This window comes from Astatotilapia calliptera, chromosome 23, assembly GCF_964374335.1.
Source record: "Astatotilapia calliptera chromosome 23, fAstCal68.1, whole genome shotgun sequence".
Lineage (NCBI taxonomy): Eukaryota > Metazoa > Chordata > Actinopteri > Cichliformes > Cichlidae > Astatotilapia > Astatotilapia calliptera.
This window is the reverse complement of record NC_137443.1, coordinates 32,513,704-32,533,954: the sequence shown is the minus strand read 5'-3', so window position 1 is coordinate 32,533,954 and position 20,251 is coordinate 32,513,704. Positions and strand designations below refer to the sequence as shown.

Genomic DNA, 20,251 nt, shown 5'->3' with positions numbered 1-20,251 from the left:
TTCTTTAATGTTTTAGCATCAGTTAAAAACTGATTTTGACATATGTGATTATGTAAGACGTAACTTTACAGTATTATTACTTTACAGTATTTATTGTAGCATAAATTACATATTGTCTAAACCAGTGTTTCCCAACCATTGTGCTGCGGCGTGTGTGCCGTGAAAAATGATCAGGTGAGCCATGGAAGATTATCTGGTTCCACCTGATTAGTGCTGTAAGCGACTGGCGTGAGTGACGGGGAGAACAATTACATTCTCTTGCACAAGAGGGCACTACAACTACCTGCTCTAAATAAAAAGGTGCCAACTGCCAGAAAAACAGAAGACTAAGAAGAAATGACATAATAGTGAGACAACGCAGCGCTTAATAGCAATAAATAAATATTTGAAATGAAAAAATAGTCAATCTGACCCGGGTCCTGGAAAAAACTCTAACCCAGATGAAGTCCCTAGCATGAGTAGTGGTCAGAAGAAAGCAAAAAAGATATACTGGTCTTTTGGAGCCAAAAACATACAAAAACAGGCGCAGCCAATTCCGCTGCGCCTGGTGCGTGGGGAAAAATGATCAATATGCTTTTTATGACATTTTTGTTTGGTGGTGTGCTGTGTGATTTTTCTAATGTGAAATATGTGCCGTGGCTCCAAAAGGTTGGGAAACACTGATCTGAAGGACAGTATGTAATTTATGCTACAGTCAAAATAGGGAATATTGGTTTGAGACCATGGCACAACCAAAATTACTGTTCACTGCCTTGTTGCCTTTTAAATGGTTGCTTCAAAAACAGGGATCTGATCTGTGACCACTTGCTGACAGTTACCAATTTTAAAGCAACTTTTAATTTTCAACCCTTGCTGAACCCCAATTTCCCACTTTACTGAGACATTTGCCCAGGATTCTGCTGGTTCACCTCATGCTACATTTTCTTTTCCCCTGAACCTCATCCTTTTTGGTCTCTTTGCCAGCCCACAGCCTCATAATTGAAAGATTGTTTTTCATATGCGTAAATTTTCAATATCTTTGGAGTCAAAGCTACTGTTTGTGTGCATTTGTAAATTTCTTCAGAGGAAGGAGGTCACCTCCCCCCATGTTATCTAACAGCCAAGATTCATTCAGAGGGAGGGAGTTGCATAAACTTTCCTTCACATTTAGTCAGTGAGTTTGCACTTTAAGCCTTTATAATGTGAGTGTGCAATAAGTCAAAGTAAAACATGCCAGGAAAACTAATAAACATTTGTCTATTCACCTGAATTTTTTTTTCTTTCACTGTCTTTAACAAAACAGAATTTACAATTAAACTGAATTTGCAGTGCGTGGTTTCACCTGCTTACTTGATCACACACCCCAAGATAAAAACATTTAAGTTCCCCAGTGTGAATAAACGAGAGACAGTGAAAACTAAGAAAGTGTTTTCGGATCAGTTCATTTGGACACATAAATCTACCGCAGTAATTCCTCTGATTCAGACAAAAAAACAAACAAACAAAAAAACCAGTCATTTGCTAATTACACATCTTATTTAATTACAAGTTGCAAGGGTCTGCCTGCCTACTCACCTGCATGGAAAAGAACAGCAGGTCGTTTCCAGAACCATGCCGAGATTTCAGCTTGCGCCCATCAGCGAAGCGTTGGGAGCTGGGATCTGCTTCGACTGGAGCACAGCTGCTGCACAACTAATGAAAGGCTTTCACTTCTGCAGCTTCCACAGTGTTTTCCTTCAGAGACCAAAGAAGATCCCTTACAAGCTCACAGGCATATTAACTACCAGGTTATGTGTATAAATCTGAAGAATATAAACTTTCATATTATTTGCCTTAATAAATGCAACATGGAGTCTTATAAAAGCCTTTATTTAATCTCAAGTAATGGAAAAGAAGAAAGCAATCAAAAATGCAATATTTGTTCTCAATATACACTTCTGCTGCTCCTATAGTACATCTGCTCTCCTTCATGTTCAAGTAATAGAAAATAGAATGATCTGCAGCCTCCTGCCAGTACTGCCAGAGACAAATAACTGCACATTACACATCAACAGAAGTTACATTCACTTGGGAATGCAAGCAGCCCATATCTTCTCTCTGTATAGTTGCTTTATCTTTCCTCATTGTACAATAAGATCTGTTGGTCTCTTGTAAGAAAATATGTCTAATTCTGTAAAGAGCACTACACGCTCTGATCATTAATTCCCCTAATCTGCTTTGCTAGAGGGAGAGCAATATGATCTAAATGAGTCATCACACTGTAAACTCATCGAGGTCCTCACGATGACGTGGCTGCTGCAGTGCCAGACAGTACATCCAAATGTTAACACCTTATTCAGAAGTGCACAACAGCTGAAAATACAAGAGGAACATTCATAATTAGAGCCTGTGATGAACCCAAGAAGAGAGCGTCCGGGTCCAGACAAGCATGTTGGCATTTATTCCATCTGCAGTTGGCAATTTTGGGACAGTTTGAGTCTCATGTAAATGAGGAGTTTAACACAAACCCCTCAGCTTCCTGATTTGCAATGTCTTATAAAAATCACTCTGACAATCACAGCCAACCACCTGATTGTTTCACACATTTCTGGAAAGCATTTTCCCAAGTTTGTGCCTAATGTATGAGCACTCAAACAACTTGGAGTGACAGCAGGCAGGATAATACAGAGGGGTTTGCTTTGGCCTCGCACTGTAGAGCTTCATGGTTAAAGAACTGACAGCTTCATTGTTGATATTCAGTATTAGCCAATACAACCAGTAACAGAGAAACAAGTGGTAAGAGGAGATTCAACGCCACGCTGACTCTGTACTGGTGCCAACAGTCCTGCTAACATTTCAGGTGTTTCTTGCTGGTCATGTCGTTCCAGATGCGGTGCATCTCCTCAGGGGAGATCTGGTGGACGGTGACCACCCTGCGGTAGCGACAGAGGCTGTAGGCCATCTTCCAGTGGTTGAAACCACTGTTCTGGAAAGGGTGAATTCCTAACCTCCGGAGGCACACACCAACGTACACGTCCTCCAAGTGCAGCAGCCTGGTGTGTAAGGAGGTTTTGTAGATGAGTTCAGCCACGTCTGCTGAAAAAACGTAGCCGGTGCCAGAGCAGAACGGGGGGTACTTGCTCTCTGGGTACAGATCCCTGGGCATGTACCACTTGCTGCGCATGTCTCTGATTGGCCCACCGTTGATGACATAACCAGTGAAGTACCTCCTTCGGGGCTTTGTGGTAGGCTTCAGGAGGCTAAAGATGAGGTTCTCCATGTTGACAAAGATGTCACTGTCTGTCTTGAGGACATATTGAGCTTTAGAGCAGAAGGTGGCCACCCAGCGCATGCCCATAAGAGTCTTGAGCGTCAGGTTGTGGTATGAGTCAATAAAATCCTCCACTATAATGTCATGAAAGATCTGACTCTCCTGCTCCACCATCTGGTTGAGGACAACATCAGTGCTTCGGCCTAACAGGAAGAGCGTGACCACGCGCACATCCTGAAACGTGCTCTCATCCCCCCATGTCTCTCTGATGGCTTGACGGGCATCGAATTCCTTGTGAGTGGTGCTGATGAGGATGACAAGGAACGGGGGCTCTGACTCACACTTCTTGTCCTCGTTGATGAGGTAGCCGAAGTCGTGTGGGTTGACAGAGCGCGTGCGGATGTTGCTGAATGTGGAGTTCTTGTTCACCTTGAGTGTATTGCGTATTGGGATGTTCACCTGGCCCACGTAGGAAGTAGAGGGGCGGGAAACACTCAGGTACCACAAAGCGCTGGCCCAGCATACCACTGTCAGCAAGTATAAGCAGGAAACCTTAGAAGGCATCTCTGTTCACTTGGCTGGTATTACCAGTGGCAACAGGGTTGGAAATGTTGAAGCCACGCCTCCATGGGTTGTTAGAGCTTGCAGCGCAGCGGGAGGCTGCCTCCGCAACACAGCTGACATTAATTTCAAGACTTCTCTGTAGTCTAGTGCTGCTATTGTGATTGAAAAGCAGAATGGCAGAGATTTCTCATCATGTCCATGCCCTTACTGTGTTCCATCGCAGCTCACAGGACGACTTTCAACTCTTTCTGACAGCATCTAAAAAAAGATGAGAAAAACAGACATAAATCAGAACCACATAATGAAACAGCAGCAGGAGTGAGACAAGGTGAGACATCTAGCATCCTGTGTCTTACATTTTTGAAAAGGCCAGATGTGTGACTTATTTAGCAGCAATTTTTTATTCTCTATTCATTATAGCCTATAACATCAACTCAGCGACTGTGCAAGCAGAAACGTGCCACAGCACATCATTCCATTGCTGCCTCTGACGAGAGGCGCCGTGAGCTGAAGAAAGTGAATATCCCACGAAACACTACCCTACTTTGCCTCGACTTTGACTATCTTCTGTTTGCAAACAGTTTATCTCCCTCTCATCCCAGTGAACTAGACACAGACTGACGAATCAGAGCAGTCACGGCGGAGCAGGAGGAGACGGTGATATTAAGGCAGAGAAGGTGTAATGAGCTCACGGTAAAAATGTAACCTCATTGCCATGGTTGTATTCACCATTCCCTCCCCAGCTACCCTTTCCACACCTTAATGTCACCACCAACTTAGCAGCTTAATTTTGCCCTGTAATGAGCTTCGTTAGTTGGATGTTGTGGAACTCTTTTAAGAATACACGCTGTAATTGGGCACGCTGACATGGGCTATAAGGATGAATATAACATGGAATATTTATTTGGATGCCAGAATTCATTCAAAGAAAACCAGATAAAAACATAATCCTTCACAAACAGACTTATTTGATCCAGGTGTAATCTCTTACGATATCGAAACAGCCTTCTTCTGTTTTTATTCTGAGGAAACATATTTTTGTGTTGTGCATAACTCATGACGAACCAGAGAAAGTGCTACAGATCCTATTAGAGATGCTTCTTGCGCTCTGTTTTAAGATGGAAGTCCTACGATAAGAGCAGCTTATTCTTTTATCAAGCCAAGATTTTGGAATGTCTTGTGGGGCCTGATGGTTCTTTTCATCGGGACTTTTTTCTTATTTCCCCTCACCCTCTCCACCCTCCCCTATCTCTTTTCTCTCTTTCTTAAGCAGAGCCATCAATCTCACGGTCCAGTAGAATCCATCTCATCATGACTGCTTTTCCACACCTCCACACTCTCCATCCACTCAATCACTCTTTCCTCTACTTCAGTGGGCACTTGATCCATCTTTATATGTCTCACTGCCTCCCGCTCTCGCCTTTTTTATTATTTTTTTGGTCTGGTTTCACGTTTCCCACACCATCTTGTTTCTTTCCTCACATCAACCATGAACCTTTACCTTCTCTGCATATCATTATTTTTGGTGCGGTGCAATATTTATCACATCAGAGCTCAACTCCACCTAATTGGCAGCTTCTACTGCAATCGGTCTACCTCAAGTTCCACAGCCTCCTCCCTCCCACCCAGACAAAGTCACTACATCATCATATTCATCCTCTTGCCACGACCTCGCTCACCCTTCTTCCCTCTCCTCCCTCTCCCATCCACGTCGGTTTCTTTTCACCTTGAGGAAGCTCTGTCGGTTTCATAATCCTCCAGAACGACTTTATGCTCACAATAACAGATATCCCACTTTAGCGATTCATCTCACGAAATCCTGACACTTAACTTCCTCTCAGAGTAAACTGAAGGATGGCTGGATGGATGGATATCGTTTCATGATGCTATGCGACATAAAATTACATTAGCATCTGAATACACTCTTTCCCAAATTATCTTACCCTTCTAAAGCAGTATTGGGTGCTTGGGATCACAGTTATTAACTGTGATGATCATTAACACCAGTGTCAGTGTTAATTTGTGGTTAGCAAAAGGTAATATTGAATGGCAAAAACAGCTCACGCAGTTTACTGATACAACCAACTTATTTCCAGACAAAGAATGTTGGATGATAATAGTAGCAGTCACAAAACATAAAAACTTTATTTGGACATGTGGATTACTTTGTTTTGTACTTCTATTTATCCTTCTCACATGAATTATATACTCTCAGGTGCTGATGTTAATCAAATACACCTACTTAAAACTATCCAATCCAACAGTCATGCATACAGTTGTGGTTAAAAGCTTGCTTACACTCATTATGGTCATTTTAGACTTTTAATAATTTCTTTGACTATACATGCAGTTATTTAAGTCTTTTTATGTGGTGCTGAAGGTTCTACAATTTTTTTTTCAGATTAGCTCAAGTACCGTGTGTAAAAAGCTTCATGGAATGGGTTTCCATGGCCTAGCAATTGCACCCAAGCCTTGCATCACCAAGCACAATGCAAAGCATCGGATGCTGTGGTGTAAAGCAACTCACCCCACTAGCTACAACATGATCGCCCACCAGTGCACAAAGCAAGATCCATAAAAACATGGATGAATGAGTTTGGTGTGCGAGAACTTGCCTAGAAAAAGAACACCAATGGCATGAATTAGAGTGAAGACTGTATGCCAGGCTTTCTCATTCAATACCTTTCTGACCTCACAGATGCACTTTTGGAAGAATGGCCCAAAATTCCCAGAAACACATTCCTAAACCTTGTGGAAAACCTTCCCAGTAGAGTTGAAGGTGTTATAGCTGGGATGTCACTCAAGTTCATATGGATGTGAAGGCAGACAAGCAAATACTTTTAGCAATATAGTGTAGTTTGGAACTATTTCTAAACAACTGCAGTCATCACTTCAAACAACTCTACATTAAGTACAAGTTATCTTGATTTGTCACAACTTTGCCGAGGTCTGAAAGAAAAACCAAATGGTCAACTTCTGATGAGAAGAAATTGGTTAAAAACAACCCAGGAACCACCAAGGCTCAAGCCTTCCATGAGCTGGATACTGCTGGAACACCAGCTTCACTGTTCACAGTGACACAAGTCTGACATAATCACGGACTGTGAGTGTGCCGAGCAAGAAAGTAGCCCCTGCTCCAAAACCTTCAAGCTTGACTGAAATTTGCAGCCGCCAACATGAAAAAGCCAAATGCCTTTTGGAGAAAAATTTTATGTTCACATGATACAAAGATTAAGCTATCTGGCCACAACAACAAGAGCAAGAGTATTTGGAGGAGCAAAGGTGAGGCCTTCAGAGCTAAGAAAAATGTCCCAGCTGACCAGCGTGGTGGTTGTAACATTATGCTCTGGATCTGTTTTGTTGCCATGGGTTCTAGTACATATCACAAAACAGATGTAATAATGAATACGGAGGACTACTGCATCTCCTGTTGCTAGCAACAAGCATCATTGAAATGTCTTGAGCCTTGTGAGCAAAAAGATTCAGTGAAACAACCTGAACTGACCAAGGATGACATGGTAGTTTTGGGACCATGTCCCAAAACATGGTGAAGATCACTTCTATGTTCACTTCTATCTTCACCAAAATGTAATTCAAGTTGAACAGAGCGCTTTTTATATAATAGAAAAATCCAACATGAACAGGTGTTAAAGAGAGTAATCCAAAGGAAAAAGGAGCTGGACGCAGTGCAGAGATAAATAGGGAGACAAATTCTTAAATAAGACAAGGTCTTAAATAATCAGGCCCCATCTTATCTTAATGACCTTATAGTACCATATCACCCCATCAGAGCACTTCGCTCTCACACTGTAGGATTAGTTGTTATTTCTAGAGTATTTTTAAAAGTAGAACGGGAGGCAGAGCCTTCAGTTTTCAGGCCTCTCTTCTGTGGAACCAGCTTCTAGTTTGAATTCAGGAGACAAACACTATCTCTACCAGTGTTGGTCAAGTTACTTGAAAAAAGTAATCAGTAACTAATTACTGATTACTTCCCCAAAAAAGTAATCCCGTTACTTTACTGATTACTTATTTTCAAAAGTAATTAATTACTTAGTTACTTTTTAAAAACACGATTTACAACCTGAATAGGTGATAAAGCGATAGACCTTTCAGCCCAATTCTACTTTTTCTACATAATCCATCATACAAAATGTAATCAAATGGAAAAGTCTCTTTTTTAACTTGTTTTATCAGTTTTAATCTTTTAACTTTATGCATCAAGCAAAAAATTTAATTATATGCAACATTCTCTGACTTGAATAAATTAGTTTAACATTTAAACCTATCTTCTGCACATTCCAGCACATAAAATAAAATATTTTTTTGTGTTTACACTCACTCTTTCAAATAGATGCAAGTAAAACACAGCAGAAAATAAATAAAGTCAAAGACTCAGCGGTCCTGTTGCTCTATTTTCACCTGTAAAGCAGGACTGCGGTAGGCGGAGGTTTACCCTGGTGCAGGTGTGCCGCGGTCAGTTGAAGAATCCGCGACTTTCTCTGTGAGTTTCCCATTACGTCGTTGCGCACTCGGTGCTTGCTTGGAAGTTTAGGGGTTTTTTTCGCTGTAAAAAGAAGTTTTCTTCCCACGCACGATGGACGCTAATGTTTTTGTCACTTTTTATGGAATCAAACTCAAAGTAAGGTCAGTACTTCCATGCTTAAACGCTGCACGCTCATACTCTCTCCCACAATCGATATGTGATCCATTGTTGATCTGCACACAGCTGTTGTCACTAACGGCGCACTCGCTTACATCACTGTTGTGAGACATTCTCGCAAAAAATCACGGTTTTAGTAACACAGTAACGCAGCGTTCCTACGGGAAAGTAACAGTAATCTAATTACCGTTTTTGCAATAGTAATCCCTTACTTTACTTGTTACTTGAAAAAAGTAATCAGATTACAGTAACGCGTTACAAGTAACGCGTTACTGCTCATCTCTGATCTCTACTTTTAAGATTAGGCTTAAAACTTGCCTTTTTGCTAAAGCATATAGTTAGGGCTGGATCAGGTGACTCTGAATCCTCCCTTAGTTATGCTGCAATAGGTGTAGGCAGCTGGGGGATTCCCATGATGCATTGAGTATTTCTTCTTCAGTCACCTTTCTTACTCAGCATGTGTTAATAGACCTCTCTGCACTGAATCATACTTGTTATTAATCTCTGTCTCTCTTCCACAGCATGTCTTTATCATGTCTTTCTTCTCTCACCCCAACCGGTCACAGCAGATGGCCCCACCCCTCCCTGAGCCTGGTTCTGCCGGAGATTTCTTCCTGTTAAAAGGGAGTTTTTCCTTCCCACTGTCGCCAAAGTGCTTGCTCATAGGGGATCATATGATTGTTGGGTTTTTCTCTGTATGTATTATTGTAGGGTCTACCTTACAATATGAAGCGCCTTGAGGTGATTGTTGTTGTGATTTGGTGCTGTATAAATAAAATAAAATTGAATTTGGGCTTTGTAGTTTTTATTAGTGGAGTACAGGGACAAACCAAAGCATTTTGGAAACTCAACCGATTATATATCCTAAATAGTTAGAGACATACTGTAATTTCCTCTAAACCTCAACTTTAGAGGCAATGAAAAATGAATGTATGGTGTTTTGAGAAAGAAAAGCATTCTGAAAATTGGCCAAAAGAATTATTTTGGACTTGCAATTTCATTTACTTGGGAAATAGAAATGGCAAATGGAAGGCTGTTGCCCTATAGTTCTAGTAACACTGACTTTTATTAGTAAAAAATGTTGAAAAGGTAATCATGAAAGGATAGAGTATAAGGCATCAGCACATACAAGTTTGTTTGCTTTTTTAAATATTGATGAGAGCACATGGGTGCTTATTTTATGAGTAATGAAGCTTTGGCAAAAAGCTCAATCATCTTTTTATTCTCTCTTCTTCTTCTTCTTCTTCTTCTTCTTCACTTCTTATTCCATCAAAATCCTTTTCATTTATTGTTTGTTTATTCAGAGATCATTCTGCTTTTATTCCTTGAATCAGTCCAAAGCAGTCATTCTTTAAATATAGTTTTACACTAAGAAATCTCCCTGAAAATACTCTATTAGGAAATATCGAGGAAAATATATTACCATGGATACCTAATCATTTGCACAAATATATGACTCTTACAGATACTGTAACTTAAAAGGAAGTTTCTATGGGAGTTCATGGATACAACATTGATTTAAACAAAATTCATTTTTTACTTTTTTTTGATTAAATGACATAACCACTACCACAGTGAGTGATAGTGGTTATGCCAGAGAATATAGTTGGTATGGTCTCCCTTACCACCACAAAAGAAATTCAACTGTATTTTATCACATAGGTTAAAGATCCCCTCGAGGCATGCTAAGAAAAATATTCTGTTTGAATAATAAATTGCAATATTGCGATACGTGATAAAACCCTGTATGCAGGATTTAAAACTCACATTGCATATTAGAACCTGAAAACTCTCTTGTGCCAAACCCAGAGGACTTATCATTCTGCATAATGAAGAAGAGGAATCACTGATTGCAATTATTTTTGATTGGAAGGACATTATCCTCAAAAATCATAAAATTAATGACCCAAAATTGTCCATAATATGAGGTTGTGCATACCATAACTGAATGTCACATTTGCTTTTGGTGTGTGTGACAAACAGTGGGAGAAATCTTAAATTCTGCACTGGTGAACTGGACCCAAGATAAGATCACTCCACTGCTCTGTTTCAGTATTCGATCATAAGGGAAATATAAGAGCCAATTTTTCATGCTGCGTTACACGTCAAATCTGCTGAAAGCTGATAAACCACTATTGAAGATGAACTTGCCAATATTAAAGACATGCCTTTTTGTAACCCTGCAGCAAAAGTTATTTTTGAGAGTTGGAGCTATGAAAAATGCTCATATTGCAGTGTATAGTATATATATATAGTGTTGTTTCTTCTTGTGATACTCAGTGACACATGTATTACAAGAGAAACACTGTGACAATTGCTAAGGACATGAAGTTGCCCTGAATGATTTGCTAAAAACTTGCAGTAAAGCTTAACCAGTGAATGAGGGAATAAGAGAGCAGATGTAACAAAATTAGTGGTGGAAAATTATAAATCTACAGTGGAGGACAGCAAATCAGAGATTTAACTCATTAAACTGACATATAGTAATGCAATCCATACAGTGTGCATTAACACCGAGCCCCCAATTTCATACTTTGTTTTATCTTCATTAGTAACACAGGTATTGTGATGTATCGTACATGATAGTTTTGTATTGTATGGCTCGAGTACTTCAGAATTGCTGAAATTAAATACTTACTACACTACTACAGATGTACTGTAATATAATGAAAACTGCATGCTAGTTCAGGCAAACAGCTCACACTGTACTGTTTGATGGTGATGGTATGTGATATGTCCATCAGGCTTGCAAGTATATTTTTTCATCTCAACCTCATACTAAGCAAGTGTGAATACGTTTGGCAATGTGCCTTTGGTGCCAACAGCTAGAACTAGTAACAGGTACATTACAGTTAATTAAGGATTCATAGGTCCTTATAGCAGCACTGTTTCTTCCATAACAACTTTTCATGCATTGAAGTACTAATGTTCCTAATGACTGACTAATAAATACACGCTAATAAATGTATCCCAGAAAGTTGAATCTCTTCATTTGGGAGAAATATTTAATCGCCCATTTAGGTGACTTCTTCAGCCTCAGCTGAGTGCAGGTTTCATAACGTTCATAACCTTCAACCTTCATAATCAAGGATGCATCAAGACATGTATTATACAAAAACCCCAAAATGAAAAACCCCAGTGCTAATAATCTGCTAATCTGAACTGGTCATGACAGCACGTTGACAGGCCAGAAAGAGACAGAGACAAAGAGTGAGAGAAAGAGAAATTGGAAGGAAATAGGTGGGGAGATTTGCAGTCAGTCTGATGTATGCCAGTGTTAAGTGCTAAAGTGTTTTACCCCCACGCGCTGTGAAGTCAATTTAGCTCCCTCACACAAGTCTCTCCTGCCTTGTTCGCTGCTCGCTATGTGTGGCAGATAAGACAGTACAGTACTTTACAACAGTGATCCAACATCTAATTAATTCACAATATAGAAATTTAAAGAAAGTACATGAACTTTGCTGGCACAAATTATCTTATCAAATCTGATTTGCTGTAAAATGTGTTACAATAAGTTAATATTTCAACCAGAAATACCCGAAATTCTCTTTCTCAACATTCTGAAGGGTGAAGGTTTTGTCTCTTTTTGAATTTAACTTTGCTGGCACAAATTATCTTATCAAATCTGATTTGCTGTAAAATGTGTTACAATAAGTTAATATTTCAACCAGAAATACCCGAAATTCTCTTTCTCAACATTCTGAAGGGTGAAGGTTTTGTCTCTTTTTGAATTTAACTTTACTGGCACAAATTATCTTATCAAATCTGATTTGCTGTAAAATGTGTTACAATAAGTTAATATTTCAACCAGAAATACCCGAAATTCTCTTTCTCAACATTTTGAAGGGTGAAGGTTTTGTCTCTTTTTGAATTTGACTGAGTCTAAGTTGAAATTTAAAGTTTTGATATAAAAAAACAAGGCATTACCTTCAGCTTTAACAGACCTATATATGAAAAAAACTTTTTTGATTAGTGATTAGTAATGTGATTGGAGAACTTAGCAGTACAATAGTGCAATACTTCTGTAGGACAAATCGATTTGAACTTACAGTGGGGCAAAAAAGCATTTAGTCAGCCACCGATTGTGCAAGTTCCCCCACTTAAAATGATGACAGAGGTCAGTAATTTGCACCAGAGGTACACTTCAACTGTGAGAGACAGAATGTGAAAAAAAAAATCCATGAATTCACATGGTAAAGAATTTATACGTAAATTAGGGTGGAAAATAAGTATTTGGTCACCTCAAACAAGGAAAATCTCTGGCTCTCACAGACCTGTAATGTCTTCTGTAAGAAGCTTTTCTGTCCCCCACTCGTTACCTGTATGAATGGCACCTGTTTGAACTCATCATCTGTATAAAAGACACCTGTCCACAGCCTCAAACAGTCAGACTCCAAACTCCGCCATGGCCAAGACCAAAGAGCTTTCGAAGGACACCAGGAAAAGTATTGTAGACCTGCACCAGACTGGGAAGAGTGAATCTACAATAGGCAAGCAGCTTGGTGTGAAAAAATCAACTGTGGGAGCAATCATCAGAAAATGGAAGACATACAAGACCACTGATAATCTCCCTCGATCTGGGGCTCCACGCAAGATCTCATCCCGTGGGGTCAAAATGATCATGAGAACGGTGAGCAAAGATCCCAGAACCACACGGGGGGACCTGGTGAATGACCTGCAGAGAGCTGGGACCAAAATAACAAAGGTCACCATCAGTAACACACTACAACGGCAGGGAATCAAATCCCGCAGTGCCAGACGTGTTCCGCTGCTGAAGCCAGTGCATGTCCAGTGAAGTTTGCCAGAGAGCACATGGATGATACAGCAGAGGATTGGGAGAATGTCATGTGGTCAGATGAAACCAAAGAAGAACTTTTTGGTATAAACTCAACTCGTCGTGTTTGGAGGAAGAAGAATACTGAGTTGCATCCCAAGAACACCATACCTACTGTGAAGCATGGGGGTGGAAACATCATGCTATGGGGCTGTTTTTCTGCCAAGGGGACAGGACGACTGATCCGTGTTAAGGACAGAATGAATGGGGCCATGTATTGTGAGATTTTGAGCCAAAACCTCCTTCCATCAGTGAGAACTTTGAAGATGAAACGAGGCTGGGTCTTCCAACATGACAATGATCCAAAACACACCGCCCGGGCAACAAAGGAGTGGCTCCGTAAGAAGCATTTGAAAGTCCTGGAGTGGCCTAGCCAGTCTCCAGACCTCAACCCCATAGAAAATCTGTGGCGGGAGTTGAAAGTCCGTGCTCGGCGACAGCCCCAAAACATCACTGCTCTCGAGAAGATCTGCATGGAGGAATGGGCCAAAATACCAGCTACTGTGTGTGCAAACCTGGTAAAGACCTATAGTAAACGTTTGACCTCTGTTATTGCCAACAAAGGTTATGTTACAAAGTATTGAGTTGTATTTTTGTTATTGACCAAATACTTGTTTTCCACCCTGATTTATGAATAAATTCTTTACAAATCCTACCATGTGAATTCATGGATTTTTTCACATTCTGTCTCTCACAGTTGAAGTATACCTCTGGTGCAAATTACTGACCTCTGTCATCATTTTAGGTGGGGGAACTTGCACAATCAGTGGCTGACTAAATACTTTTTTGCCCCACTGTAGCTGCCAATAGTGATTGGCTGAGACTGATGGGTTCCACTGCTACAAAACAAGCAAAAAGAAATGAACTGAGGTGGTTTACTTACTTTTGGGCTCAGCTATTTGTTTTACTGGACTGCTTCTCATTTATTATCAACCTGGACTACTTGGCAGTCAATTTATTCTTGTGCTGACTAAGCAGCTGTATTCATTTTCTATTTCAATGTTGGTGAAACTGCCTTTTCTTTATCTCTGGTCCTCCATAGTTGCTGCAAATCAGGGGTGACAAATGAGCAAGGCAGAGAAGACTATTATCTATGTAGCCTAGCAATGCATACTCCTAGGTAACATTCACAGTGAAGTTTGGTCTGTGTCACGGTCTGAGCTGGCAGACCGTGCGGAGATGAGAATGACGACGCAAATGCAGACACCGAAGACAAAGATGGATGTTGAACAGAACGCAAGCCTTTATTATGGTGAAACTGAACAATAAACAAAAGCAAAGAACGACTACACAAAGCTAACAAAACCTAAACTGGGAAGACTAAACACTACATGAAACCTGAAAACTTGGAACAAGAAACCTGAAAACCTGGAGACACGGGGGAAATACACCGGGGAGGATACACAGACGATCCAACAGGGAACAAAGGAAAACACTCACTATATATCCAGATGGTAACGAGGAAGGGAGTAACCAAAAGGGGACACAGCTAAACCAAATCTGACAAGAGAAGAAAGGAAGAACGCAAAACTAGATACACTCACAGAAGACACAAGACTGTCAACGTAAAACAGGAAATACAAGACAGACACTGAGGCGCAGACTCGACACTGAGGCGCGACTGACTAGATGGAAATTATGAAAAAAAGAAAGGCAAGGTGACCGAAAGCAACGGCAAGAACTATGTATATAACATAACAGAAAACCATCAAGAGAATTATATATATATATATATTAGGGGTGCAACGATATTCGTATCGATATTGAACCGTTTGATACAGTGCTTTCGGTTCGATATGCATATGTATCGAACAATACAAAATTTGTAATTTATTTTATCAACTTTCCGTCTGACGATGCTGTCTGTGTTGAGTGCTCAGTGAATCTGCGTTCGACTACTCCGCCTAGGCTGCACTGTCGAGCGCAGATCCACTGAGCGCTCAACACAGACAGCATAGTCAGAAGGAAGAGCGCAGGGCAAGCTAGCGAGGCAGAAGTTAAGCTCTCCTTGCAACATGGCAAATTGAACCTCCCCCACCCTCATTCAGATCTGGCGTTTGGAATTATTTTGGTTTTCATGTGACATATGACCCTGAAGGTAAGCGCGTCATGGACTAAAGTAAAACAGTATGTTGGATGTGCCATGCAATGCTCAATTACATGGGTGGGAGCTAGTGTGTTAGCGCAGTTAGCTCGTTAACGTGTCGGCCGTCTAGCCCCATGCACGGGGCGATCGGCGGTAGCTCGTTAACGGAGATTTGCCGTGTTGTGGCGTTAAGGTCATTTCAACGAGATTAACCTGAAAGCACTAGTGGGAACACAACGAATATGACTGCACATTTACGCCGACATCATCCTAGTGCAAAGACAAGTGGAAGCAGACAAAAACAAGCAAGCATGCTACTAACTTTAGCCGAGTCATTTAGACAGCTGTTAGCACAGGATTCTCCTCATGGGGACCTGATATGTTTAATATGCTGCTGAGAATATAGCCCAGAAGAAGCGTATAGTATAGCTTTTATTTTGGAAAGAGCCATTTCTCTGTAATAAACTCTTTTTTCCAAAGATGAGTGATTCCTCAATCAGATACAGGGCTCGCAAAATCGCTAGCCCGACATCCTGGGGCTAGCGATTTTTCCAGTCGGGCTACCAAAATCTATCTCTTCCCTGCCCGTCGGGCTATTGTAGGAAGGAAAAATATATGTCAATGCTTTTGCATTCTTTCAGAAATGTAGCTGGGTAATTATGTCATTGGCATCGGTGAGCCACTGTCAATATGTGACATATTGAAATCGCGTTTGAATTTGCGCTTGTTTTGTTGCTTTCACTTTGCAATCGTGGAAACTGTGTATAGAGAGCGACAGCACTGATCTGTGAGTGATGATAATTTGTGCACCAATTCCTCTGACATCGTCTTATTAATCGTTAGCTTACTATGCAAACATGACAAGTGAAATCTCCCGCAGCAAGCTTAAACATGTGAGAGGTTGATCGCGCAGAGAATCGCTGAGCTTATGTGAGTGCGTGTGTAAAAGCAGCAGGATATATATTTTAGTTCTGCTGAGCCAAATAAGACAGGTCAGGGTGAAGAAGTGACAGCCAAAGAAAAGCTTACCACAAAACAGAGAAGTTATGACAAATCAGACTATAAGGCAAAAAGAAAGTGCAGCTTTATGGTTTCATGGACAAAATAATTTCTGTGGCTGCAATATGACGAGCTAAATAACCAGGGCTGCACATAAGTGGTCCGCAGGTGCGCATTCGCTGTCAAAATAAAAAACACACACAAGGCTTAAGGTTAAATTTAAAAACTGTACTTTTGAGTTAAAATATATATTTATAATTTTAATAAATGACAAATTAAAAAGGCATGAACATTTTTTTTTGTATCGAAAAAATATCGAACCGTGACACCAAAGTATCGAACCGAACCGAACCGTGAATTTTGTGTATCGTTGCACCCCTAATATATATATATATATATATATATATATTAGGGGTGCAACGATACTCGTATCGATATTGAGCCGTTCGATACAGTGCTTTCGGTTCGGTACGCATATGTATCGAAAAATACAACATTTTTAATTTATTTTATCAACTTTCCTTCTGACGATGCTGTGTGTGTTGAGCGCTCAGTGGATCTGCGCTTGACAGTGCAGCCTAGGCGGAGTAATCAAACGCAGATTCACTGAGCGCAGGGCAAGCTAGCCAGACAGAAGTTAAGCTCTCCTTGCAACATGGCAAGGCATGGCGTCTAATTCAGATGTGGCGTTTGGAACTATTTTGGTTTTCATGTGACTTATGACCCTGAAGGTAAGCGCGTCATGGACTAAAGTAAAACAGTATGTTGGATGTGCCATGCAATGCTCAGTTACATTGGTGGGAACTAGTGTGTTAGCGCAGTCAGCTCGTTAACATGTTGGCCGTCCAGCCCCAGGCACAGGGTGATCTGCGGTAGCTCGTGAACGAAGAATTGCCGTGTTGTGGCATTAACGTCATTTCAATGAGATTAACGCTGACAGCACTAGTGGGAACACAACGAATATGACTGCACATTTACTCCGACAGCATCCTATTGGAAGCAGACAAAACAACAAGCACGCATGCTACAAACTTTACCCGAGTCATTTAGACAGGCGTTAGCACATGATTCTCCTTATGGGGACCTGATATGTTTAATATGCTGCTGAGAATATAGCCCAGAAGAAGCATATAGTATAGCTTTTATTTTGGAAAGAGCCATTTCTCTGTAATAAACTCTCTTTTCCAAAGATGAGTGATTCCTCAATCAGATAGATTTATTTTTTTTATTACTTTGCTGTTTCAGCAACATTAAATTTAAAAAGTGTACTTTTGAGTTAAAATATATATTTATAATTTTAATAAATGACAAATTAAAAAGGCATGAACATTTTGTATCGACAAAACATCGAACCGTGACACCAAAGTAAATGTTGATAGTGATTAAAGTTTAACTCAAAAGTTCTTCTAAGTTTGACCTGACACCATTGACATGATTAATTCTTCAGAGACATGGCAGCTCTTTTCTTCATGGAGAACTCACAAAAAACTGATACTACTATATCACAAACTCATATGTAAACCCAGCTCAAAACGAGAACCAGGTAATGAATCCAACTTTCAGTAAAGAGTCAAACAGCTGGATCCTACAACTCCCACGTAGTACTTAAAGGCACTAAGTCTAAAAAAAGCTCAAGTTCCAGCCCCCTAGGTGTCACTACAGAATTTCAGATAAAAATATCTGATGTCAGCAGCCAAAGTCAAGATGACCTTTATGTCATTACTGTGATAGTTTTGGAGGCTCCTCTATAGCTACAAGCTACATTATACAACTGTTCATGGCATTTGCATCGTGTAAGTACGACGTAAATTCCATCACCTACCTAGATCTTCTAGCTGTGAGGACTCCATCATGTTTTTTTCATCGGCAATTGTGAAAGTAAGCATATATACTTGCTGTACAAGCCCACTCTCAAAAAAGTTGTGACGCAATGTAAATGTAAATAAAAACAGAAAGCAATGAATGTCATGAACCCTTATTTTATCCACAATAGAACATAGAAAACATAGAAAATCTTTAAAGTGCAACATTTTACTATTTCATAGAAACTTTAAGCTTGTATTCAGCAAAAATCTGGGACATGGGGGAACAAAAGTTGAACACGTATGTGGTGAGTAACTGGAGGTTCACCAGTCTGACAAGAAAAATCAGGCAAGAATGAGACAATCTGGAACATTTTTGAGATATTTTGACGCCATCAGTTTAAAATAAGCTAATATTTTCCTTTAAATAGTAAAATGTTTCAGTTTAAACATTTTATTTTATTCACAGCAGATCAAAAAATAATTTTTTCTATGTGCCAAATATGGTTTTGAATGAGATTAGCATAGTTTCATTTATTAGCATTTTACACACCATCCCAATTGTGGGGTAATTAGGGTTGTATACAAGAATGTGTAAATCCAGTTTTCTTTTATAACATGTATGACGTGTGATCAAAAAATCCTGGCATGTTCAGACAACTTTTATCATGACTACTGAAACTCTTATTCTGCCCATACACAATGTGCACTCTGAGATTTCACTAACTTGCACTTCAAACGTCAATAACTCTTTCAAACTGACCCAAATTTCATGTGAAGGATCATTGCTGGTGTCTCCAACTGAACAATTATCAGTTGAGTCAGACTTTTCAAGCCTCAAGGCTCTGCATCATGTGAGTAGCTCTTTGTTTTAACTGTTCAGTGTATTAACTGTGAAGGGATTATCAAAGTAGAATTCAATTCAGTTTAATTCACAACAACAATTTCCTAAAGTTGCTTTATATTGGAAGGTAAAGAACATACAATAATACAGAAAAAAAAAAACAATCAGATGACCCCATATGAACATCATAGGGTTCACCACCTGGAACACTCCCCAGATTTGGCTCCCTGTCTGTCTACATCCACAAAAATTAACTTCAACTTGAAGGTTCACATTGGAGCAAATCTTGTTCCTATCACAGAGGCACTTGTGCAATTGACCATAATAGGACTTTCACTGAGATAAGTAACGGAGTGCTAAAAAAGGATCCAGAGATATATCTTAACGGGCTCTTAAATACCTCTTTTCTACTCAAGCACTTTGGACTCACCGTTATTTCTATGTTTAAGTGATTTCTAACAAACATTCATATGTTGCCCAAGGATACTATGGCAACAGTCAGGGATCAAACCATCGACCGTCCAATTAGTGGGAAACTTCCTGAGTGATTGGATGACCTTGAATGTGAAATCCCAGGTAATGCTTTTGACTTTTATGAACCTAATATTAGCATATGTACAAGTTATGAGCCTAAAACTCTGGCTTCTTTCTACTCTTGGATTAGTATGGGTTAGTATAGAGGGCGAGCTTCTGTTTGTTGGAGAAGCCAATCAACAGAAAGTTGGCTTGAAAATGAATGGAACTGAAACGGCTTATCCTAGCATAAGACAAACAAATTAATAAAGAATTAATTAAAACAAATACATTCTTAAGAATAAAAATCTAGACAAGAATGGGATTTTTATTCAGATATATAATAATATATGGTGTTTCTGTCAGGGTGTAGGGTGGTTAAAAATAATTTTTGAAAGGCATGAATCATCAGCTCTGTTGTCTTTTTAATCAAGTGACCTCTATACGCCGGAGCAAAAAAGCTTGAAGGCTATGTAGATGTGGGAGTTTCAGTCTCGTTCAATGTTGCACCAGGTAATTGATTGCAATCATTAGTGCTGCGTAGAGTGACCTTGCTTACGGGAAAGAATGGGGTTGGGGGGGTTGGGGTGACTTTGCAGGAAGACAGAAAAACAAAGGCAGCACACGAGTGATTTAATAGACTGTAATGTGTGTCTTCATTGTATTGGAGGTGTAAGAGATGAGCTCAGAGGGCAGACACATCTGAAGGTAAATAAATCA

The 20,251-nt window shown here is 40.0% G+C and overlaps 1 protein-coding gene across 4 annotated transcripts in view; it reads right to left on the bottom strand.

The window, feature by feature from the left end:
- Positions 1–1,832: 1,832 nt before the first annotated feature.
- Positions 1,833–20,251, bottom strand: part of LOC113016462 (beta-1,3-galactosyltransferase 1-like) — a 203,118-nt gene continuing 184,699 nt past the window's right edge. For all 4 annotated transcript variants that reach the window (XM_080297204.1, XM_080297203.1, XM_080297202.1 and 1 more), the window contains one exon: positions 1,833–4,051. In XM_080297204.1, the coding sequence (XP_080153330.1) occupies positions 2,807–3,793 (987 nt within the window). In that variant the 5' untranslated portion in view covers positions 3,794–4,051 and the 3' untranslated portion in view covers positions 1,833–2,806. The remainder of the gene's footprint in view (positions 4,052–20,251) is intronic.